Below are 24039 nucleotides of genomic sequence, written 5' to 3'. Positions count from 1 at the left end.
GGTTAAATGCTATGCCTCCTGGGAGGGCTGGTGAGGTGAGCGCAAATTGGGTCCTAGAGCTTCGAGCTTGCTGTAGAAGCTGATATTGCGTCAAAAGAGCTTAAATTTTCCAAGATAAAAGCAAGTCCACTGGCCCATCCGTAAGCTGTAGGTCGTATCAATGAGCTGTCTCAGCGAGCAGCGCGATAGATGCTCAGCTGCTGGTTGTTGAAGCCCGGCGTTCCGACCTTTCGCTTTCTCGCTGTCCACCTCTTTAAAAGAAGGACGTGATTTCGCTCTGAGCGCGTTCTCAATCTAGCCGCTTTGGGCGTAGGCTAAAAGGAAGGGAGTTTGCACTGTTTGATTTAAAGGTCATAGGGAGAAAAAGAGGAAGAAGACGAAGAAGAAGTTGAAGAAGAAGACACGAAGGTGAGCCAGATGACTTTGTGGTGACGGCGGTTTCTTTCGTTTACAGTATTAGCGTCTCGTTTTCTTTTGGATAGACCAGTCATGCCGTTCACGTTTAGAGCGTTCTCCCTATAAATCTCCTGCCGATGGATCTTCTCTTACTCTCGGCACGACGACGACCATGTCCGTTCCCATCGACGGTATATCGCAACTGAAACCAAGCGACCAAAGGGCAGGAAACGAGGACTCCGATGGCGACGGGACCGCGCGACGGAAGCCCAGGACAAATGCGGCAACCGGTGCGTCTGCAGCTGGAATGCGCGCCATAAGTGCCCAAGCTGTAGCGTTTTACTTTAGAACTCCGGTGAAAGCGTTCTTTCGCACTAGGGTTGAGTAGGTGGTTCCTGAGTATATTGGTTTCATAGGATATTGCTAATATATTCTATATAGCTACATGGTATGCTCTTAGCTTACTCGGTTAGAATGCGCAATGCTAATGCGTCGAGAGTAGGCTCTAGCTAAAGCAATCGGACCACAAGTAACGACCGGTGGATGGTCATGGAAGACAACTACCCCGGGATTGCTTGCCAACGCCGTCCAGACCCATGGCTGGGTCTTCTTACCATACCAGGTCCTGCCTCCGTTAATAGCGAATGTTGGGTCAGTGTCATTTGCCTTATCTTAATTATGAGACGCTGTGGTCTAATAGATATAAACAGAGTTGGGGCCGTTCTGTATACTTCATACCTACAGATCTTCGGGGCCTTACACGAGCCTACGCAGATGGGCAGCAAACGGGTCTACCCACCGCCCTCGCCATCCGTCACCCTTTTCGCGGGGTTCGCTGCGGGCGCCATTCAGTCCGTTGTTGCGGCACCCCTGGACGCCATACAGGCTCGCTCAAGGACCAGCGACATGATAAATGGCCAGTACCGCAGCGCCTGGCATTACGGAAAGCATAAGCTTCAAAAACTCGGTGTCAGCGGCGTATTCTCCGGCTGGACACTCTCGTTTCTCAAAGACAGTCTTGGATCAGCCGTGTTCTTCAGCTTGTTTGAAACCATTAAGGCCCAGGGATATTACCACTTCGTTACCCGATACTATGGCTCTCTCCAGGCAGCGTCGATTCGGCAACTGTCCTCACCCACCCAACCAGGTGAAATTCCTGTTATAAAGCCGCATTATGCGTTGGAGCCTGCGTTCCTGATGCTGGCAGGGATAACGGCCACCATTGTCCAGCAAGCCATCCTGCATCCGCTCAGCCTGGTGCAGAACATCTACTACCGACAGTTAGACCATCTCGATAAACGGGTTCGACATTCTCGTTCGGGGAGAGAGATGATGGAGCACCGCGCCAATGCCTATATCGAGGTGTTTAAGAAATGCCGGCGCCAGGCACGACGGATAGGCGGCTGGCGGACGTGGCTGTATGGAGGGTTTCTGGTGAACACCCTCCGCCAGGTCCCAAGCACCAGTGCTGGCCTTGTCATCTTTGAGCTGGTGAGGCGCAAGTACGGCGTGCCTACCGAGGCTGTTCATATACAGCTCGACGGATACGATATCATCCTGACGTAAATATCTACTGTTACTATCTGGCGGTCTTCTGTTGTTATCCTACGGCGTTTGAGCGTTCTTTACCATATATACCTGACGAATATAGACTACATCTCATATCTACTCCATCTACTCCATATCTACTCCATATATGCTCCTTGACCTTCCGTCCCGTGTTATATACACGTGACTATATGACTAAGCTTAACTCCGGTCTTGGCATATACCTCGATATATGCTGACTAAGCTCTCAGATTAGATCTTTCCATGTATCAGGCTGGGCATCCCCCTTTTTCCCCCTTTCAAAAGATGTTCAGGTATACGAAATACTCAGTAATATACTCCGTATGCTAAGTGCGACTATTGGTATATGACACGGAGCAGATGACACTGTATCCCGCCGTCCACGAGTGCCTGTATGACCGGGTTCCTCCCGAACTGTGGGGAGCGCGGGCGCTGACTCAGCAGCACATGACCTCCGAGCGTCATCCATCCCCAGAGACAAGGGAAGAAAGGGAAAAAGCATCATCAAATCAATCAATCAACCTCCAGCTTCCGGCGTCCAGCAGCCAATCCTCAGCCTCAGCCTAAAAATACGGAGTGGAACATCTGGTCAAGCGATCACCGTCCTCTTCTGCTCCCCTTCGATCATCGGATGCACTCCCAATCCCGTTGTCATCGACCGAAACGGTTCCAGTGCGCTGTACAGCTCCATGTCCACCACGCCCTGACCTGACCTGCCCTGAACCATCTCGCCTCTCTCCGCCCATAACGTAATTTCCTCTCTCTTTTAGTCGGATCATAGGGCTGCCACGAGCGAGCCCTGGTATTACCGCCACAATTCCACCATCACTCCCTTCCTCCTCCGCTTCCATACCCCTCCGGTCTATACATACCTCCCGGCCGTCGTCTGAGAAGTCATCATCGCTCAACGACTCTGAACGCGACAGAGAGGGAAACCAGAGGACTCCGTCTCCCACCCCATCAGAGTCCAACTTCTCCGTCTGGTCGGACTCCGCTGGTGATATTGCGGACCAGCTTGCTGACGAAGAGGATCCAGTACGTCTGCGGCTACGGGGGTCCCTAGACCTTCAAGTTTTTGGAAAGGCCGGTCGACCGGGTTCCTCGTCTGCAACTCAGCCAAAACGGGTTCGTTACGAAGAAGACGAAGTAGGGGAGGAGCACACGCCCTTTGTCGATAACGGAGACCTGAAAGAGGCCATCCGCATTCCTGATCCAGCTCCAAGGACAGTCTCCCGAGCAGAGAGGCTGCTGGCTTCCATCATGTCACCCCGGGATGGCAGGGCCAAGACCCATGGCCTTGTTGGCAAGCCGTTGTTGTACGTCTATCGCCTGGGGAGCTCTATGCTAAGTGTGACAAGGCTGACAGGTGTTATAGGTACTTTACTAGCATTTTCGTGTCGTTAGGCGTCTTCTTATTTGGATATGACCAAGGTGTTATGTCGGGCATTATTACGTATGTACAGCATTCATATTTCTATCTGCCTATTCTTCAACTAACGATCATAGGGGCCAATATTTTAAAGACTATTTCAACCAACCCACGCGAGCGGAGATCGGTACCATGGTAGCTATTCTCGAGGTGGGAGCATTCATATCCTCTCTCTGCGTGGGGAAGATTGGTGACATAATCGGTCGACGACGAACTGTCCTTTACGGCTCCATGATCTTCTTCGTTGGCGGCGCTTTCCAAACATTTGCTACGGGTATTCCCATGATGCTTATTGGGCGTATCGTAGCTGGTCTCGGTGTTGGTGCTCTGTCTACAATTGTTCCTGTTTACCAATCTGAGATCTCTCCACCTCATAATCGTGGCCAACTTGCCTGCATTGAATTCACGGGCAATATCTGCGGCTACGCAGCCAGTGTCTGGGTTGATTACTTCTGCAGCTACATTCAGAGTGATTATTCTTGGCGACTGCCATTATTCCTTCAGTGTTTCATGGGCGCCCTTCTAGGCTTCGGGAGCCTTATAATCTGCGAATCTCCTCGGTATATTTCTCATTCCTAGTCTCCAATAGTTAATTGCGATTCTAACCTTATTGAAATAGATGGCTCTTGGACCATGACCACGATGAAGAAGGCATGGTGGTCATTGCTAACCTCTACGGCAAGGGAGACCTTCACAACGACAAGGCCAGACAAGAATACCGTGAGATCAAAACGAATGTCCTCGTTACCAGACAAGAGGGTGAACGAACATACAAAGACATGTTCCGTCGTTACTACAAACGTGTCTTTATTGCCATGTCTGCCCAAGCGTTTGCCCAGCTAAACGGTATCAATGTCATCTCATACTATGCTCCCCTCGTGTTCGAATCCGCAGGCTGGGTTGGCCGTGACGCTATTCTGATGACCGGCATTAATGGCATAACCTACTTATTCTCCACCATCCCACCATGGTATTTAGTTGACAGATGGGGTCGTCGGCCAATCCTCCTATGGGGAGCTATATTCATGATCGTAGCTCTCTCCGCCATGTCATACTTCATCCATCTCAACATATCTGCCACCCCGGCTCTGACCGTCATATTTGTCATGATATACAATGCCGCATTCGGGTTCTCCTGGGGCCCTATCCCATGGCTATACCCCCCAGAGATCCTCCCACTTAGCATACGTGCCAAGGGCGCTAGTTTGAGTACCGCTACGAACTGGGCATTCAACTGGCTTGTTGGAGAACTTACTCCCGTACTACAGGAGGCAATTCACTGGAGATTATATCTTATGCATGCTTTCTTCTGTGCCTGCAGTTTCGTCCTAGGTATGCACTCCTATCTTCGAACATCATATCTCAAAGTACGCTTATAACTAACACATACTAGTCTACTTCCTCTATCCCGAAACTAGCGGCGTACGCCTCGAAGACATGGAACTAATCTTTGGTGACGCTCAGTCCGCCGCCCCAACTCCTGCTACTCAAGCAGAACGTGGCTCTCTAATGGGCGTCGGATCACCAGCATCGTTCGATATCCGACGAGGCCAAGAAACGCAAGCAACGGGTGGCCCATCTATTCCAAATCTACATCTCACTCCGCCTACGGCTGGGTCTGAATCCGTATCTGGTGACCATGCTGACAAGGCAGCCGAAGGAGAACTGTCGAGCCAACCCAAGACGGGAGGAATTGGAGAATGGATCTCAGGCCTCATTGGCCGTGGTAAGGATAAAAGAAAGAGAGGAGACCATAGTCAATATCGCCAGATTGGACAGGATGAAGAGGAGTAAATACAACTTTATCTTCATTCTTGGCCTTTCCCTCTTAACTCTTGTGCCTAGATCCCGTGGGATGCTGATGAAATGATACCTATACCGCCACATGAGAACGATACAGCGATATATTCTATGCAAATTCTCCTAGTGAGCTTCTGACCTGACATACCGGCCAGAAACTCACCATCTACACCTACCCCCATTTCTCCCATTTGGTTATCCCATTTCTTTTCTTGTTGCTTCACTGTTTCTATATTTCCTTTCGGCCCTCCAACGAAACTGGGTTTCATGGAGGGATCTCGTCCCCTGTACGCTATACCTCTTTGTTTTCTTTCTTTCGTACATCCCTTTCTTGGATCATGGGTACGGGAACACCTTCACTGCCATTATTTTTCTTCGGTTGATCTTCCTTTATATATACATTGTCATCATAAATAACCTGTCGGGGGTCTAATACGGCGAATCAGATAGATGGGAAACCATGTCTTTTTTCAATCACAATTTTCTATCCATTCCCTGCGTTTTAACAGATTGCCATGGTCTTTGTCGTTTTCACTTGGATATACCCATCATGGACGTACGTATGTGTGGTTCTGGGCTTTGCTGGGAAAAGTATGTTGGAGCAAGGGGGAGCTTCCCTGTTACAGGTTCAGGGGTAGAGCTGGTTTCAAGTACGGCGGCGATGTCGCCCAAGGCTGAAGAGAGAAGAGAAGTGCAAGTGCAGCGGTGTATATAGACTGACAACTTATAGCTCTAGACATATATCCTTATTATACTCCGTATTCTGTATATCTAGATCGTGATATGTTACGCTGGATGGTGAAGTCACGTGCAGTGTCTGATATAGAACTGGCCACTTCGACCAACTCGCGGATTTTGTTGCTTCTGGTCGCGCATCGCCCTTCGACCGCTGTTTCAAAGGCCTCCGGTCTCTTCTCATTGTTCTCTTGCTATTCTTCCTGCTTATCCGTCGCCTCTCGCCCCCTTCTCTCTCGTTTACGGCCTCTTAACGCCGTACGTGGCATCATCCAGTCCCTCTTAGAGTTCAGCTTCAGCCCCTTTTAGCTGTGCCTTAGCCGCAACTTTGTCTCTCTCCTCCCAGCAAGGATCCCCGACCCTCGCTCAGGAAACACTCTTCGTTTCTCAAATTAGTTCTTCACTCCCATTGCAAGCTTGCTGGAAGGGTTTGTTTCTATTCTTTCGTTAGAGGGATGTTTTGATAAGTTGTGGTGGTTCTTCTTTTTCAGCCACTTCTTAACCTTCGACTTATTTGGCTGCACTCTTTTAATTGCACTTTAATATTTTGATTTCGTCCCAAACGTCGAAGCCTTACCTCTCGCAGTCGACTCTTCGTTGGCTTCCTAAATATGGCGGCCAACGATAGAGCGTTTGCCTCCGGCACATCTCCCATCGCGGACGTACGGAGGAGAAATGTCCCCGGCTCAGAGAAGAATAATGCGAACGTTCCGATTCCAAGTATCGAGGTCGACGGGAAGAAGTTGACGGAAAAGGTATGATGCGCTTCTAGTGTTGCGGATTTAGGGCTGGCTGCCATGGATTCTAACGGTTTTTATCTCTACTGCAGTCTCCTTCCTTCTGCGAGATACTTGACGATCTGGAAGTGTTCATTGCTCCCTTGATTTTCACTGCCCTTGCCTGCTTCACTCGTTTGTGGCGCATCGGTCTCTCGGATATCGTGACGTGGGATGAAGCCCAGTAAGTAATTGAGTCCGATCCTTCATATAGGAAGAACGGGCACTGATATATGGCATTCTTTAGTTTCGGGAAATTCGGCTCATACTACATAAAACGAGAATTCTACTTCGATGTCCACCCCCCGCTCGGTAAAATGCTCATTGGACTATCAGGTTTCCTGGCTGGTTATAACGGATCCTTCGAATTCAAGTCTGGCGAGAAATATCCAGAGGAAGTCAACTACACTTTCATGCGTATCTTTAATGCATTCTTCGGTATCGTTTGTATTCCGCTGGCCTACTACACCGCTCGAGAGTTGAAATTCCGCCGTCCCGCCGTTTGGTTCACCACTTTGATGGTACTTTGCGAAAACTCGTATGCCACAATTTCGAGATTCATCCTTTTGGACTCTATGCTTCTCTGCTTCACCTTCACCACTGTTCTCTGCTGGGCACGATTCCACCGACTTAGACACCAGAGCTTCTCTCCCGAGTGGTACATTTGGCTTATCCTGACTGGTTTGAGCATTGGATGTGTCTGCAGTGTCAAATGGGTTGGTTTTTTCTGTACCGCATTGGTTGGACTTTACACGATTGAAGATCTCTGGCACAAGTTCGGAGACCTAAAGATGCCAAAGGTATTGTCTTCCTACTGCTACAATCAAATCTCATTGGACTAACCCGGATATGTAGACGGTCCTTGCTCACCACTTGGGAGCTCGCGTTTTCGGTCTCATAATTGTGCCATTCATGGTGTACATGTTCTCCTTCTACATCCATTTCCTCGTCCTCGAAAATTCCGGTACCGGCGACGCCCAGATGAGCTCCTTGTTCCAGGCCAACCTGAGGGGTACAAATGTTGGAAAGGACAGCCCTCTAGAGGTTGCCATCGGATCAAAAGTCACCCTGAAGAATATGGGATATGGAGGTGGTCTATTGCATTCTCACGTTCAGACTTATCCCGAAGGTTCAGGCCAACAGCAAGTCACCTGCTACCACCATAAGGATTCCAACAACGACTGGTTCTTCTACCCAAACCGCTCGCAGCCGGAGTATGACCCAGAAGGCCCAATAACTTATATCGGTGACGGAGACGTTATCCGCCTCATCCATGCCCAAACTGGCCGCAACTTGCACTCTCATGCTGTCCCGGCTCCAATCACCAAATCCCAATATGAAGTATCTTCCTACGGAAACACCACCGTTGGTGACGCGAAGGATCACTGGACCATCGAAGTCGCCAAAGATGTCTCATCCAGGGATAGATCGAAGATTAGAACCCTAACTACCGCTCTCCGTCTGCGTCACACCGTCTTGGGTTGCTACCTCCGAGCTGGCGGCGTGAGCTTGCCTCAGTGGGGTTTCAAGCAGATCGAGACTACTTGCACCAAGGAGAACAGACCCTGGGATGTGTATACTCACTGGAATATTGAGTCACACGTGAACGAGAAACGTATGAATCCCTTCTTTTAACTCCCTCAGATCTTCATTTGCTTACCTAACTTTAACCAACAGTTCCCCCAAGTGAACCCGGTGCCTACAAGTCGCCATTCATCAAGGACTTTATTCATCTGAACGTTGCAATGATGACATCTAACAATGCTCTTGTTCCAGACCCGGACAAGCAAGACGATCTCGCGTCGAAGTTCTGGCAATGGCCAATCCTCAACGTCGGACTTCGTATGTGTTCTTGGGACGATAATGTTGTCAAGTATTTCCTCCTTGGAAACCCGCTCGTCTATTGGGGTAGCACCCTGAGTCTCGGTGTTTTCAGTCTGATCATTGTCTGGTATGTGCTTCGCTGGCAGCGCGGTTATGACGAGCTCGCCATGAACGACATCGAACACATCCACTACTCTGGTGTTTACCCGCTCGTGGGCTGGTTCCTTCACTACCTTCCCTTCATGATCATGGCCCGTGTCACCTATGTCCACCACTACTACCCGGCCTTGTACTTCGCTATCTTGACCATGGCTTTCTGTGTCGACTGGTTCACCCAGAAGCTTAACCGAAAGGTCGAGTGGGCCGTCTACTGCGTTCTCTACGCCGCTGTTATCGGATTATTCATCGTTTTCAAAGATATCGTGTTTGGAATGGAGGGGTCGAACGAGCAATGGAAGAGCCTTAACTGGTTGAGCGGTTGGAAGATCGCTAACCGGTAGACGAAGGCGCCTATTCACTTTATCCCGTTTGCTCCCCCGACTAGGTCTGACGCTAGCAGGGGATACAAATAACAAAATACGAAACGAGAAATCTTTCAGGCGGAGCTTTACTGCCATGTTATGATTGTAATGGAACGGGGACGGGAGTTGTTTTAGAGAGACCTAGCATCCGTTGACAGACAGCAAGAGACTGGAACTTTTTGTATTCTAATAAACGCTTTTCTTTATAAAAAAAAATTTGGTTCCTATAATGAAATTTAATTCTTATATATTCGATGCCATCCTCTCCAAGCTTTATTCTATCAGCAATCTAAATAAGGTCAAGAAACACTACCTTTTGTAACTCCCGCCATCGTTGCCTATCAGCTCACTAGTAGCCGTCGTCTAGTTTTTAACGTCATTATGATTCAGCCTGGGAACCAGCCTGGTCAGAACCGATATCTGGAAATCGTGATCATATTCCCAACATCCCTTCGCAAACCACTTGCAACTCAATCGCTCATACCCCCTTCTCTTCCAGTATGCTTCCGTCGTATCAGTTCTGGTTCGAATCCAGAAAGTCAATGGTGAGGTATCGCTCGGCTGTCCTGTTTTCAGCTGTTGTTCTCGTGCTGCGATATCCAGCCGCTGTAAAAGATCCTTTTCTAGCATCTGAACACAACGAACGGCCAAACCTTTACCCTGTAGCGATTCATCGAATGGCATGACCGACACGCAAGCTGGTTCCCAGTGTTTGATGGAGAGAATATCGGCTGGTTCCGAGTCATATCCTGCAGGTGGTTAGTTAGTTAGGCTTTTTCTTTTCTTTTCCCAATCATGCATGCATGGCCAGCCAGGATTTCAATCCGATGTATAACTTCATTCTCTGTTCTAAAAACATATCGAAGATATATCAGACAGTATAAAAATAGTGACGACTTACCGATTCCCTTTTCAACATCACCGTCTAGCTTTCCCTCCATAGGCTGAATTCCCAAGTCGGGTTTAAAATATTTTATCACAGCCGTTGCAACGGGCTCGTTGGTGTCGAGCTCACGCTCTTGGTCAGCCCCAGCGCAGCCATTTGACCCATTAGTAGTGGCGCCGTTGCCGTTTACATAGCCATTTGTACCGTTGGTGTGGCCGTTGGTGTGCTGCTGACTCTCCTTTGTTTTATATTTAAAAAGAATGACCATCCGGCCGTGTTTGCCGATCCACGGAATGATCTGTTCTGGCGAATTGAACCGGCCCCTTTTACCGTCCGAGTTGACCGCGACGCCATCATCGCGCTTGAATGCGAAGTTTATCAATCTCTGTACCCTAGGCAAGCATGGGTGGTGAAGTAGTTCGTTTGCGTCCAGCGTCAGGGAGCCGAACTCCTCGCGGGGTTCGGCTGGAGACGCCGTAGTGACCGCCATGGCTGGATCGAAGGGCTATTAATTATATATATTATGTTCGTGAAGATAGGTATGCTGGTGATGGACTGTTGAAAGACTAATGGGCGTAAGATGAATATGTGAAGACTAAATGAAGAAAAATGGATCAAAGCTGGCTATTTGTACTTTTGCATCCGGTCCGGAGCATGGAAGTACCTATACTTGTGGCGTGAGTTGTCGCGTAGCATCTCAACGCCCTTTATCTCCGGGATGTGACTCACGTCAAGAGAGCTTATGCACTGGAATACGAGGATTCCATAGTTCGCTATGTTCGTACGTGAAAATTGGCATGTTTGTACCGGCTTAGATGTGGATATAGGTTAAGATGCAAGTCGCGAGACCTGGGGATCTGATAAAAATAATAAGGTTTTGACGGGACACTATTCGGAGGGCGTAAGGCCAAGAAGCATGTTACAGTAAGACATACAGGAGTAGAAGATACAGTAGGATAGTGACAACTAGAGTTGGTTTCAGCAGCCCACGTCTATGAAAGGGGGTTCTAGTAAAACCGTATAACATGTTCAAAGTCGATGGGCGTGATGGTGATGTGTAGATGGTTGGATCATCCTAATAGCCACATGATCCCGGCAGCCTTAGTTATGGGCTGTGGGATCTTTCGGCCCCCTTTGACGGTGACATACGTCGCAGAAACACACCACATGATTTGAGCAAGCGTCTCCGTTTCGATTGGACATCTGGGTTCCTTCGCACCAAGTCCGCCTTAGTCTCTTTGATGTCATGGACAGCTATGAAATGGTTAGTAACGTATTCTAATAATAACAGAAAAAAAAGAATCATACCTTCAAATAGTTGCCGAATTTTAGCGTCGAGTTGGGGTGGAGAGAGGCCCGCTTCCATAAGCGCCGCGACGATATACCAGTAGGGTTTTACCCAGCCCGTAACTCCCTGCTCACGAAGTGGCGATGGGAATAGACCAAGTAAACGCTCAAAGACTCTATCCCTCTCTTCTCGTTCGTAGCTGAACTTGTTCTCTGGGTCCCATTCTTCACAGAACTTTACCTGTGGAAGCGGTAAGGAGCAGCCAACAACGAGTTGATTGGCCAAGAAACCCAGGCTCATCCGGAACTGTAATGTTGCCTCTATTATTTCGAGATGCGTAGATTTGAATTCCCTTTTCCCAGCAAGGAGGTCCACACATTCTTGATGTAGCATAGAGTTAGGAGCGAGCGAATCAGCGTCTGGAAAGCTCTGTAGGTACCTTTTCGCGAGCCGACGAAGGCCCCTTAGATATGATGATGATGATGACCCGTACTGGCCCCGAGTGCTCTCCCTTGTAGTGTTGTCCATTCTCGTTGAGTCCTCGGCGAGTGGATCTCTGTTTAAGGGTGTTGATGGTCGTGGCGGAACAACGTCTAGGCTTTCCCACTTTGATTTGAAATCTACCAGAGGAAAACCAGTCCGCTTACGCCAGTGGCTTTCCCAATCATCGTTCTGAGCACTGAACGATATGTTGTGTGTATAACCGAACCTGTCCACGCTTGTCAGAAGTAGGCGGTGAAGGGTCCTGGCAAACTCTGAGAAGGTCTTCGATCGGCCTTTAGTTGGAGAAGAAGATACATCTGGACGTTCCGAGGACGAAGGGGTAGATGGCTGGAGTTCGTCGTTTGTCTCCTTCAAGAGTGACTTGATCAGGGTTGATGCGTAGATGCTACCACACGCCCTTGACAACGAGGAACTTTTTGCCCACGACTCACTCTCTTCGCTCTGTCCAGCTGCTGCCAGAACTGTAGCGTTTAGGATGGATGTGACAGCCCAACCCCCCGAGAAGCATGCTGTTGATATTACAGTGACATCTGCTTCCTCACCAACAATGTTGGCTACAGTAGAGATGGAAAGTTCATCGTCGGTACCAACGGTATCAAAGATATCCGACTCGTCACTGCTGAAGTCTGTGCCTCCGATCTTAACAGATTTCGTGATGTTGTCTCCATGGCCAAATAGAAGAAGGATGAGTGGCTGTTTAAGCTGGACCGCCAACGCGGCTTCCCCGCGTAGAACATCAAGGAAAGATGACAGGAGACTTGAGGAAGGGAAGACCTGAACATCATTCAGCTCAGTTTGAAGAAGGTGCTCATTCAAAACAACGCGTCGTTCTGTGAATGGGTTGCCGTGAAGGTATTGGCCGTATTTGGAGAGGAGAAAACCTGGCTGATCTGCACAGCACCATGTCTGTGCAGCGCCCTGGCCGTAGAGTAATGTATGGAATGCAAAGAAATCTGAATAGAACCACCCGTCCGCGCTTGGGCTGGCGGAGTCGCAATATTCGTCGCTGATTCCACAAACGGCGACAACACGCGCGTTTGGGCTGATGTCAGGTGGAGAATTCACGATGAACGACGCCATCTTCTTCGTTCGGCCACTTTGATTTTTGAAAAATCCACCGAAGGTGTCGGGATATCCTTCATGGAAAGTCTCGAGCCTCTCGGTGTTGGATTCCATCGTCAGGGATAGTCTGCGGCACGTATTGTCACTACCCGACGTTAACTAGAGCCTGGTCGAATACTCTGTACGGAGTACTTAGATGGGGTCGTAGTCGTCTATAGATCGCTGGACGTTGCGCGTGGAGGAAAAAGAAAAGAAAACACTGGACGTGGTTGGTGAACTTTGAAAGTGGGCGTTGTGGGGAAGTCCAAGCGAACTGGGGTGGAAATTTCGAGTTTTATAGGCCAGGATTACATAAGGACCATGACCATTTTATTAGTCATTTAATCACATTATTTCTTAGTCATCCATGAATCCATGGGTTGGCCTTTCTGAGATACATGGTTGGAAAGAAATATTATATTAGTATTCTTAACTGACAACGGACGGTGTTAAATAACAGCTGTATGACATCACCCATTTAATATAGATGGCACAGCGCCCAATCCTATGATTGTGGATATCCTTGATTGAGAAGTTGGCAGCAGAACAAGAGTCCGTACCACTATAAGCGCCATGAGTAGGTATAGAAGGTAGGTGGGTACAAGACAGATTTCTCCAAAATACATTAAAAGCAGTAAGGTAGAAAATACCCCAGCAGGCACGTCAAAGGGATAGTAAAATAAATGGCGACGCAAGCATGTAAAAAAGGGTAGTAATAAAACAGCAGCAGCAGAAATGATATAAAAGGTCAGCATGCATGCGGGTAAGCAAGGGGGTATATTAACAGCATCCACCAGTCCATCCACGATTGCCTCTCCGCATGGCATCGTTGACACCCAGGTTGACGGTTCGAGGCACTCGTCCGTTCCCCGGTCCAGCTGAGGCGCCATACCCCTTGACTCCGCTCCGTCGATCGTTCAAATCATATTTGCCGTACTGGATATTTCTGTATATGCGCTCCGCTACTTCGCGGAATGCCCTTTCAACGCCCTCGCCGGACTTGGCGCTTGTTTCGACGTATCTGACGACATTGTTCAATCTACACCATTCTTCGGCCTCTTCGCGCGTGACGCGTTGTTTCTTATTATCATTATCGGTATTAGAGTCGGTATTAGTATCGGGATTATCAGTCTCTCTTTCTTTGCCCTTTGAGCTATCGGGCTTGGCGTCTTCAACGAGATCGCTCTTGTTGCCGACTAGTATCACCACGATGCGCTCTTCGGCAATCTGCCGTAGATCCTGCAGCCATTGGGTCAGGGAAGCAAATGTAGGTGGTCGAGTTATATCGAACACCAGCAGGGCGCCGGATGCACCGCGGAAATATGATCTTGTGATGGATTTATATGTTTCTTGGCCCGCCGTGTCCCATAACGACAGCTTCATGCGTTTCTGAACCGGGGGCTCGGAAGGTTTGGTTGGAGGCGGGGGCAGTCCGGATAGACTCCTTGGAGACGGCGGGACCGATTTCTCACTGGCGGATTTCCCATTCTTGTTCGCCGACTGGCTGTTATTCCCTATGAAGGAGGTGGTGGGTGAGAGAGCTGACGGGCTCGAGGACAGGGAGGTATTGTCGAAGTTGATTCCTATTTCATCTGACGCCGGTGGGCCAACGGGTACTATCCTCGAGCCGAATTCTACCCCGATAGTCACATCATGGGTGGTGGTGAAGCGGCCCTCGCATAGACGGACAGTGAGCTGTGTGAAGCAAGTCAGCAAACACGGCAAGCCTGACATAGAGACGTATAGGAAGGGGGGTAAATGGAACATGGACTGCGCACACTCGATTTACCTGTGCCTGAGTCACCGATACAGACCAGCTTCGCAATGAAATCCCATGGTGGACTTGACATGAAAGCAGGCTCCGACTCGGCACCTTCTGGAGGGAATAAATTGTCACGACAAACCCGAGGAGCAGCTGGGGCCTCGGACGACGGGGTTAGCTGGACGACAGAGCGGAATCTGGTAGTGATCGTGGGGTTGAGAGTGAGAGGCGCTATAGATTGGGTTGTAGATTGGGCATCGAACTTGGGGGGATAGCTTATATGTAGCTGGTCTGTCTGTCTGTCTGCCGGACCCCGGGATGCTGAAGGCTGACGACGACGGCGACGGGGAGAGAGGGAGCAACGCCAGGCCAGAAGAAATTATCAGAAAAGAAAAGGCGAAGGAGGGCAAGAGAAGAAGCAACTTGTTCGGCGTTCGAATGTCAGCGTCAAAGATGGATGTTTCTAGGGTGAAGAAGTAAAGTTGAAGGTGAGGGCGTCCCCTTGCGGCCTAGCCTGGGCCCCGGGGAGGTACTCCTAGGTTCCTCTCCGGCGAGCATTGGCAGTGTTGATACTTGGAGATACTTTGACTGCACGCCGATGCCGACGTCATATCGGGGGAGAGACATTTCGCCCTGTTAACGACGATTTTATTACAAAAAGTAAACTGCCTTAGGGATACGAGTGAGGCTCTGGCATCGTCCATCTTCCGTGCGGCATCGTTCTTCCGTATACACACCGGGGCAGCCTGGCAAGGCAGTATACACCGGCACTTCAACGCACAGGACCGTCTTCTCTCTATATCTTCGGTGTATTCATTTGAGTGCTCCCGGAACTGGTGCCGTGATGGCATGCATACGTTGTGCCGCGTCTATATTCACTAACTAATGCATGCTTCATGTTGGCTTGTGTGAGGAGCCGAAACTGGACCAGATGCTGGGCCGCTGTATGGCGAGAATCCAGAGACAGGCTCGGGGAAGCCTGTCAGCATCGTCGTGCAGCTTCGTAGCTGGTCGCCGGATCAACGCTGGAACAGGTCAAAGAACATCGACATACGGAGTACTCAGACTCGAAGTAGTCCGTAGTCTGGAGAACTAGGACTATAACTCTGTAATTAGGCAGACGTGGATTAAGGAGATATCGCGGCTCAAGGTCCAGGATGCCGAGTAGTCTCCTGTAGACAGCTTCCGTCTGAACGTTGAAGCCTCCCCTGACCCAAGCTGATGAGCACCAACTAGCGTCCAGGCAGCAGCTAGAACCACATGCCGAGCGCACAGGGGGAGCTGGTCGATATCTTGTCTCTTCTTCTTCTTCTTCTTCTTCTTCGTCTTCTTCGTCTTCGATCAGGTGACGAGGGCACATGACCTTGGGGGATATCCTGCTTACCTCAGCATCCCGTCATCCTCTCAAGTCATTCACAACTTCTCCTTCTCTCTCTTCGTCTTCTTCCTCTACGTCTACACTTCTACATCCTTACCTCACCTCGTCTTGAGCCTGGCCTGCCTCTGTACGTGTCTGGAGGAGGGTTGAGGTGCTGTGCTGCCTGTCCTGGAACCCTCAGAAGCTGCTACTGTATATTTAAACCTTCTGGCGCTTCAATAGTAATGACATAACTTCCGGTGCGCCCAAAGCTGTGACCAGACCAGACCCTTCCCCGTAGCCCTAAAGCTACTCTGATATGAGCCAATCTCCTATCTATGATACGAGATATCTGGTGTGCAAAGACCGTTGGAATAGAAAAGCGGGATACAGCCTCACTTTTACCTCCATAAACACCCACACCGCATCCACGCCGAACAAACCCTTTCGAGGTCCGCCATGTTCTCAGAATGTATGATACGCCTATAGAGCCTCTCTGCTGCTTCCAGGATAAAGCTAATGTTGTCTGTAGATGCCTCTCGTTTTCTCTCACAGTCTCAGTCCCGGATAGCGCCCGGTGACAGCTCACCTCCGAGAGATGGCCGGGACAGAAGTCGGAGACCTGACCGACAGAACTCGTCCCGCCCACCTCCGTCACGACCATACCTTCAGCGGGCACTAGGGAACCCGTACTCTTCCTCCGCCTCCCAGACGTTTCCATTCTCTCCAAGGTCATCCGTCCACCATGCACCTCTATTTCACAGCACGACCGAGCAGCTACAGGAAGAAGACGACGAGCGGGAAGCTGCCGACCTTTACGCCCTGCAGAGATCCAGGCGGCATTTTGGCGCAAGCCAGCTAGCAGAGTCGTCCGAGGGCGATGAAGGGGAGGATAGCAAGCACTCAGAACGCAGTGCAGACCATGCGGATGAGTTTGGCAGAGGAGCGGGGATACGGAGCTCATGGCGCGGGAAAGCTTCCGGCAGTGGTCCGGCGGGAAAATTAGGTGCTGGGACGCTGACAGAACAAGCGGAAGAAGAGGAAGAGGAAGATGCGAGATCGATGTCACGGAGTACGTCCAGGTCTAGTCCTGGGAAGGGTAGGATGGTCGACATTCGGCTGGAAGACTCGATAAAGACGGATGCCGTGACGGTGGATTATGATGACCCCCCTCCCGAATTTACTGGTGGCGGGCCGCCTATCCGCCAGTTTCGCAGACAGTCAAACCTCTCGGGGGACGACGATTTCCAGACCAGTGCTGGATTCATGCCCCAGGAGACTGACAAGCAAGCCCTGCTAAATAACCCCAGGCCACCGAGCTCCATGGTTTCCGAGATGCCCCCGTCAGTCACCTATGGAGAACCGGAGCCTCCAGTGCACGACATGTTCTGGGGCCACATGTTCTTGCTCTGCTTGTGTGGTCTATTTGCTACCTCATTCATCGTGTACCTTCACACTACTGCGCCGTCCAAGATCCCCCTCCTTGGGGATACTATCTACTCTACCTTGCATTCGTCCTTTGGCCTGTTGGGGACATATACCCTTGTTTCAGTATTCGTGGCGTTGCTCTGGTTGGCATTGCTGCGATCATACGTTCGTCCGTTGGTTTATGCTATGCTAATTGCTGTTCCCGTTATCCTTATTTCGTTCTCTCTATATCCCTTCATCTCTAGCTTCAAGGGCACATGGCATGGAAACAGTTTCCAGGATAGGGTTATGCGATGGGGTTCGATAGTCCCGGCAATCATGGCTACAGTCTGGATCTACTCTATCGTCAAAGGTAGACATTCAACGGGCAAGGCAATCGGCATTCTCGAGTTCTCGTGTCGGATCCTAGCTGCAAACCCAGCCTTGCTCATTCTGGGATTTGCAACGATAGCCGTCATCGCCCTATGGAGTTGGCTATGGATTCTTATGTTCACCCGCGTCTTCCTTGGTGGCCATCTCTCCACCGGTGCTAAACATTTCTTCATCATCGACATTGGCACCTGGTGGTTAGGCATCTACTTCATCCTCGTCTATCTCTGGTCTCTCGGCGTCATTGCAGGTATTCAACGGACTACCACGGCCGCCGCAGTGAGCCAATGGTACTTCCACCGCAATGCCGTGCCCTCTCCTACCTCCCGCGAAATTGTTAAAGCAGCCTTTACTCATGCCCTAACCACCTTGTTTGGCACAATCTGTCTCTCTACCCTTCTCTCCCTCCTCATCCGCATCCCTCTCATCATCCTCCCACGTCGCATGTCCTCCCTGTTATCTTTAGCTGCCTACTCCCTTGTTCCCACGCCAGTTGCTGCTCTTACCAACCCGCTCACGATGACCTACGCCGCCATCCACTCGCAGCCCCTGGTAGCTTCAGCCCGCAGTCTAAACCAGATGGTCTTCCTCGCCCCATCTGCTGCAACAGCCACAACCTTCCATCCACGAACCTTCTCCGACTCCCATCGATCTGATTACTACTCCTCCACTCTAATGCCATACCGTCTCGCTAAAATGCTCCTTCACGCTACACGGTTCATGATGTCTCTCGCCCTTGGCTTTGGTGGCTGGGTGTCTACCGCCCGTAGCCTACAGGTCCCCGGCGAAGACGGTAGTAAAGGCCCTACCATCCGTGGCAGTCTGTACGCTTATATTGTCGGTTTGATAGCGGGGACGATCGGATGGGGCGTCCTGTCCGCCATGGAAGGGGTGCTAGCTGGCGTCGTTGATGCGGCTGTCGTTTGCTGGGCAAGTGAAGTCGGCAGTGTACGACGAGAAGCACGCTATTGCCGCGAGGCAGGATACTTGTTTGGCGGCGGGAGTGCAGACCGCATGGATGTAGAAGATAGGTCGCCGCGGCTTGACTAGTCATTAACTCAATGACGTGGTTTTTGGTGTTACCGTTTTGGGTTTTCGTTTTTTTTGATAGATATGTGTGACTCGGGGTTATTGCTATCGGGCTCTCTCTTTTTTTTTTCGCTTCGTTTATGTTTCTTCATTGCATGAGCGGGGGAGTACCTGTATATACAGCTTTGCTTCTTTAAACTATCATGTCGTTTATTTTTAATTAGCCGGATAAATTGGATTACTAAACCAGCTTAAGGATGTCCTATAGAAAGTGTCAGACGTACAGAAATATGGAATGCAGTCTAACGTTCAAGAGATCAGTAAACGCCTAGGCGCGAAGTAATAGATCGAAGAGGTATTATTATATCTAATATCAACGTATAATAATACACTCACTCCAGAGAGCAAAAGAAGGAGAAGAAGAAGAGACAGTCAATCCTCCTGCTATCCTTCGCATATTCATCGGAAATCCCGTTTTACCCTTTCCCTTTTCATTCTTCACAGGTAGATAAAATAAATACCCATCACTATCCACGCGCCCTCGCTCTCGCCCTGTTGCGCAATACTCCAAACATTCAAGACAAGATAAACAAAGAAGAATAAGTAGTCAAAAGTCGTAAAAAAGAGGGGAAATAAAGACAGCGCTGATAAAACAATAGCAGTAGCAGAACTCTGAAGGTCAGTGATCCTTCATGGTATCATATCGTTAGAGACAGAAAAGGGAACAAAGTGAAACAAATGGTATCGCAAATAAGAGAGCGGGCTAGCAAAAAAGAAAAGGAAAAAGAAAGGAAAGAAAACATACGAACGTAGACTGTTGACTGAGGGAGGTAGGAAGAGTATTCAAAATATGAGGAGAGGGGGTATTAGGCCGTAGGTAGATGGATGAACAATCTAGTACAATATCAAGAATAGATCTGACAGAAATGGAAAAATTAAAAAGAATGGACAAGTTATAGTCCTAACCTACCTTTCCATTTGACACCTTCTCTCTCACTCCATTCATTCAAGAAATCCCATCCAAATCGCACTGCCTCCAGGGGAGTTGTCGCAGTGCCCAAGGGAAGGTAGTATTCGCCTGCATATTCACCCAATTTAAGCTGCTCTCTGCCTCGTTCCGCGGCATTATTTGACCGTCTGGACCAGGTGTTCGGATAATTCCGCGCGAGAATGGAATCAGGGAGTTCGCGACAGCCTTCAAGCCATAACCGATGTGCAACCTTGTACGATTCCGGAAGCCGGGTTTTCAGCTCAGTAAACTCGCGGCGTTGTTTCTTGCTCTCTTCGCTGGTCACGGTATTGCCGTCGCTGCCTGGGGTTGGGGCAGGACTATGTTCGTCTGGGAAGGGGGTGGTAGCTAGTCGTTCTAGGTCGAGAGAGTGGATAGATTCATGGCATACTGCGCCTAGGAGGAGACAGAGGCCGTGGAGGTGCGGGTAGGAAGTTGTTCGGTTAAGAACAGCTTGCCAGTAAGCGATTATTGAGCGCCAGCCAGTGGAGTTACCAACCTGGCGGCTAAGAGATTGGAAGCGTTGTTCGGAAATGAAGGCCAGGATGAAGCAGAGAAGGGCCTCGACTGCGATTGTGGCACTGAGTTTGTCATCTTGTATGTCGTGGCTGGTGCTGTATTTATGAGTTGAGTTGCGCTGGGAGGCGTGCTTCAGGTCGCGACCCAAGTTCACGAATCTCTGGTATTCGTCGCGCCAGCCACGACGCTCAGAGGTTTGAGCATTGGAGGACGGAAGGCTTTCTCCAGATAGGGATTGTGTCATTTTGGTACTTGTAATGCTGCAGTTTGGGGTCCTCATATCACTGTCACCAGAGCCTACACGGCGCATTTCAATTCCTCTAACTTCCTTTTTGGGAGTAAGGAATTGCTCCTGTGTCGATCTAGGTGGGTGCTTGGCCGCTGAAGTTGGTCTGGGAGTGTGCACACTAGGTGTAAGAGCCTGTTCAGGGGGTGGTGCCAGCGAGGTAGAACTCCGGGGCCGTTTCAATGCAGGCTCTTGTATATCGTCGCTATCCATAGCCTTGGGCCGCTTTTGCCCTGAGCTGGGTTCGCGCTGCTTTCCCATGGTGGTATTGGTGGGCTGGGGTGAAGAGTTTGACGGAGAACTCCTGGATATGACGATAGAGTCTGGCAAGCCTTTTGGTTTCCCAGCACCATGTACTGGGGTTGGCCTGCGCTTGGACGATATTTTCAAGAGCGCCTCAATTCGTTTCCTGTTCTGTCGGCCGTATTTTAACTTGACAATTAATTTCTGTTTGGGAGCTGTGGTTGCGACCCGGGACGACTGAGAAGCTGTTGTTTTCGATGCAGGTGCTGGAGAAGACGTTGATACTGTAGGTGGCTTGGGCGGAAGGTTGGCAGAAGATATAGCCGCCGGCTTCTTCTCGCTAGCATGTGGAAGTTGTTGTAGCTGTTTGTCTTTGTCTATGGCTGATGATGAAGTTTGAAGCAAATTTGATTTTGAGGATGAGGAGTTTGAAGTTGGCTTGGGTTTGCTTGAAATAGGTTTATTAGAAGTGCTGGAGATGGAACTAGAGTGGGAGCGCGAGCTCTTGTCTAATACATCGTCGGGGAGTTTCGCCAGCTCTTCTTCGATGTCTGGCGGCAGGGTGGGAGATAGTAGAGGAGGAAGGGAGACGCTGATGTTTTCATTATCGAATGGGAGAGTTGGGGAAAGCAGTTCAGGCACCATCTGGTGGACCTTTCCTGACTTCTTGGTGGGAGTTTTCTCTTTCTCTTCCGGCTGTGCGGAGAGTCGTAGTTTCTTGCGAGGCGGAGATTCCGTATGCTGGGTTGGCTTGGATGGTGATAGCTTGGTATTCTTATCAAGTCGGCCCATGGCAGCAGGCTGCTGCAACGAAGGGCTGCCTAGTCCGTTCTGTTTGGTATCACTGTTGCTGCTAGGTCGATTTTCAAGGACCGCGGAGGAGGATGATGATGAAACGGCATGCGACGCATGGTGTTTGGCCTCTGGTTTGCGGTTGTTCGACTGCGGTCTGCGCAGTGATTTCCCGGAGTCTGCGCTCCCTAAAGTGCCCATTCCGTTCCCGTTTGTTCCATTGGCCCCGTTCGTGGTCGGTTCCGCCGCGCCTGGCGGTGGGGGAGGAGTCTCCAGCGCCTTCTTCTTATAATCGCTCAGGGTGATCTTTTTCTTCGTCCTGGCCAGCGCATCCTGCTGCGAGCCAGTCAGCGGTGCCGCCATTTTGGCGGAGCCCGAGGGTCTCTGGTCCTCTCCTTGGACTATATTCCCTCTGTCATCCGACCAGCCTCCAACCGAGACGAGCAGCGTGTCGTCTCCCTGGTGTGGGAGGAAGGTCATATATTGCAGCTGCTCTTCCTCTGGAGAGAATAGCGTGTTCTCCCCAACTGCCCAGTTGCTCACGAAGCGCGATCCGAGTCGGTAGGGCGTATCAGTGGGTACGGACAGGATATATGGGTGGGTGGGCAGGACGTCGTCGGTGAGCTGTTTGAACTTCCGGTCGATATCACTCAGATAGTTTGAATAAGACCTCTTCCCAGACGACACAAGCGACTGTTTAGACGGTCTGTTATCGGCGTGTGGGCGTGGTTGCGAGTTGCGACTGTCCGCCGACATGGCAAATGGTGTGTAGTAGGCACAGGTTGTTGTATAGCGAGTTGCGTGGCCGGCCGTGAACGGGAGAGCGGACGTCAGATGGCAAGAGAGTAGGGAAGGATGTCGCTTGACGGTCGAAGGCTAACATCCAGGCCAGATGAAGCAGAAGAAGGCGAGAGTTGGTGTTTGTTGTATCAAGAAAGCAGAGGACAGCCAAGATATGAATGAGGCATTGATGAATGCGCCAGCTGCCCATTCACGCCGTACCCAGCACAATAAAAGCCGTAATTATCCAGATTTTTCTTCTTCTTCATTCACTGCGTCACTCCGATCGTGTTTCCTTTTCTCTTCGTTTCGAGTTTGGGGGTGCTAGTGAATGCGCCGTCCAATGTTTTTGTTTGCCCTTGTTTTTTTTTTATTATTATTGAGAAAACGAGCGTCAACCAGGTGAGGCCGGGAGGAGGGGAATTGTTTGTATAAGCCTAGCAGATGCCCTATGCCCTCGACGGACGTATTCTGGTGTGCGATTCACGGCGGCCGCTAAATGGCTTTGTTGCTGCAGGCCGCCCCGGCTCGACTCGAGATGCGTTGGCGGTGGGCTACGGCGTCGGGTAGCCACTCGACGGGCGCGACTGGACGTGGACGGTACGGGAGGCCGGGCTGGGAAAGCGAGCAGACGACTGGACGAGCGTCCGGGGGAGGAGGAGGTCGACTGCGACTCTCCTGGTCGCCGGCGGAAGCGAGCGTGGGAGGGAGGAGAGGAGGCAGCGGAGGACGGAAGGGCACAGCGGAGAGGGAGCAGGCTGGTTGAGAGCAGCTCAAGGGCGCCGACGGGGAGGGCGAGAGAGTTGGACCAACGCGGCGGCGGCGAGGTTCTTCATCGCCCGCGACTCTCTGCTCGGGGCTGTCTCGTCTTCCTTTCCCGCTGAGTTGGCGATGGCGACGAGTTGGAGATGCGAACGACGGTGGAACGAGGCGCTGGCTCAGCTGCCCGTGGGTGGAACGATGCTGAGGTACTTCGTTTCACACCAAATTACAGTGGGCACGCATGTACCTTTGCATCCAGCTGATCACCACCACTATATCAAATATCAAATATCGAATATCAAATATCAAATATCACGAATACAGTACAACTTCACCTCCAACTCTACTGACCGTTGGAGATTACTATACTAGTTGATGTCCTTACAAGGCTAGGACAGCATAGGAGCAGCGTTGGATATAAATGACATGTCCATCTAATCCCTGGTCCTTACTATAGGACCCTAGTAGCGATCTCGTACTGTAAGCACAAATATCAAAAACTCCCTGAAAGTACAGAAATTGATGCATAGAAAGGGCTAATGACGACGGCGTTTGGTGGATGAGCCTCAGCGAGATCTCTAATCTTTGTTACCGTCTCGCTTCCTCATATTATAGGAAGTTTGTTTCCTCTGGACTTCCTCCTCCTCTTCTTCATCTTCCTCCTCCTCCTCCTCCTTACATGCGACATGATTGAGGAAGCAGACCTGGGAGGCCGGCGGTTGGTCGGTCGACCGCTAGTCCATTGATAAAGCACCAACAGGCAACAATAGCTACACCTTCGTGTGATCTTCTTTTCAGCCTCCATCTTCCCTCCTTGTGCTTCTTTACGCGTTTATTCTCGACAGAATACTCCGTGCTGTTTTCCGGTGATACG

At 50.3% G+C, this 24039-nt stretch overlaps 5 protein-coding genes across 5 annotated transcripts; 2 read left to right on the top strand and 3 right to left on the bottom strand.

Moving 5' to 3' along the window:
• Positions 1–6540: 6540 nt before the first annotated feature.
• Positions 6541–9029, top strand: GIQ15_02904 (dolichyl-phosphate-mannose-protein mannosyltransferase 2; the record flags this gene model as incomplete). The annotated part of the gene is made up of 5 exons (XM_033550321.1): positions 6541–6684; positions 6759–6889; positions 6953–7505; positions 7561–8320; positions 8383–9029. The coding sequence occupies 5 exons, from the start codon at positions 6541–6543 to the stop codon at positions 9027–9029; spliced, it is 2235 nt and encodes a 744-aa protein (XP_033407482.1).
• A 428-nt stretch (positions 9030–9457) lies between these two features.
• Positions 9458–12904, bottom strand: GIQ15_02903 (uncharacterized protein; the record flags this gene model as incomplete). The annotated part of the gene is made up of 6 exons (XM_033550320.1): positions 9458–9470; positions 9535–9799; positions 9952–10441; positions 10666–10709; positions 11086–11190; positions 11245–12904. The coding sequence occupies 6 exons, from the start codon at positions 12902–12904 to the stop codon at positions 9458–9460; spliced, it is 2577 nt and encodes an 858-aa protein (XP_033407481.1).
• Positions 12905–13609: 705 nt separating this feature from the next.
• Positions 13610–15218, bottom strand: GIQ15_02902 (uncharacterized protein; the record flags this gene model as incomplete). Its single annotated transcript, XM_033550319.1, has 4 exons — positions 13610–14524; positions 14644–14853; positions 14904–15013; positions 15125–15218. The coding sequence occupies 4 exons, from the start codon at positions 15216–15218 to the stop codon at positions 13610–13612; spliced, it is 1329 nt and encodes a 442-aa protein (XP_033407480.1).
• A 1249-nt stretch (positions 15219–16467) lies between these two features.
• Positions 16468–18795, top strand: GIQ15_02901 (uncharacterized protein; the record flags this gene model as incomplete). The annotated part of the gene is made up of 1 exon (XM_033550318.1): positions 16468–18795. The coding sequence occupies one exon, from the start codon at positions 16468–16470 to the stop codon at positions 18793–18795; it is 2328 nt and encodes a 775-aa protein (XP_033407479.1).
• Positions 18796–19727: 932 nt separating this feature from the next.
• Positions 19728–22379, bottom strand: GIQ15_02900 (uncharacterized protein; the record flags this gene model as incomplete). The annotated part of the gene is made up of 1 exon (XM_033550317.1): positions 19728–22379. The coding sequence occupies one exon, from the start codon at positions 22377–22379 to the stop codon at positions 19728–19730; it is 2652 nt and encodes an 883-aa protein (XP_033407478.1).
• Positions 22380–24039: the final 1660 nt, after the last annotated feature.

This window comes from Arthroderma uncinatum, assembly GCF_011692745.1.
Source record: "Arthroderma uncinatum strain CBS 119779 chromosome Unknown scaffold2, whole genome shotgun sequence".
Taxonomy (NCBI): Eukaryota; Fungi; Ascomycota; class Eurotiomycetes; order Onygenales; family Arthrodermataceae; genus Arthroderma; species Arthroderma uncinatum.
This window is presented reverse-complemented; position numbering and strand designations above follow the sequence as displayed.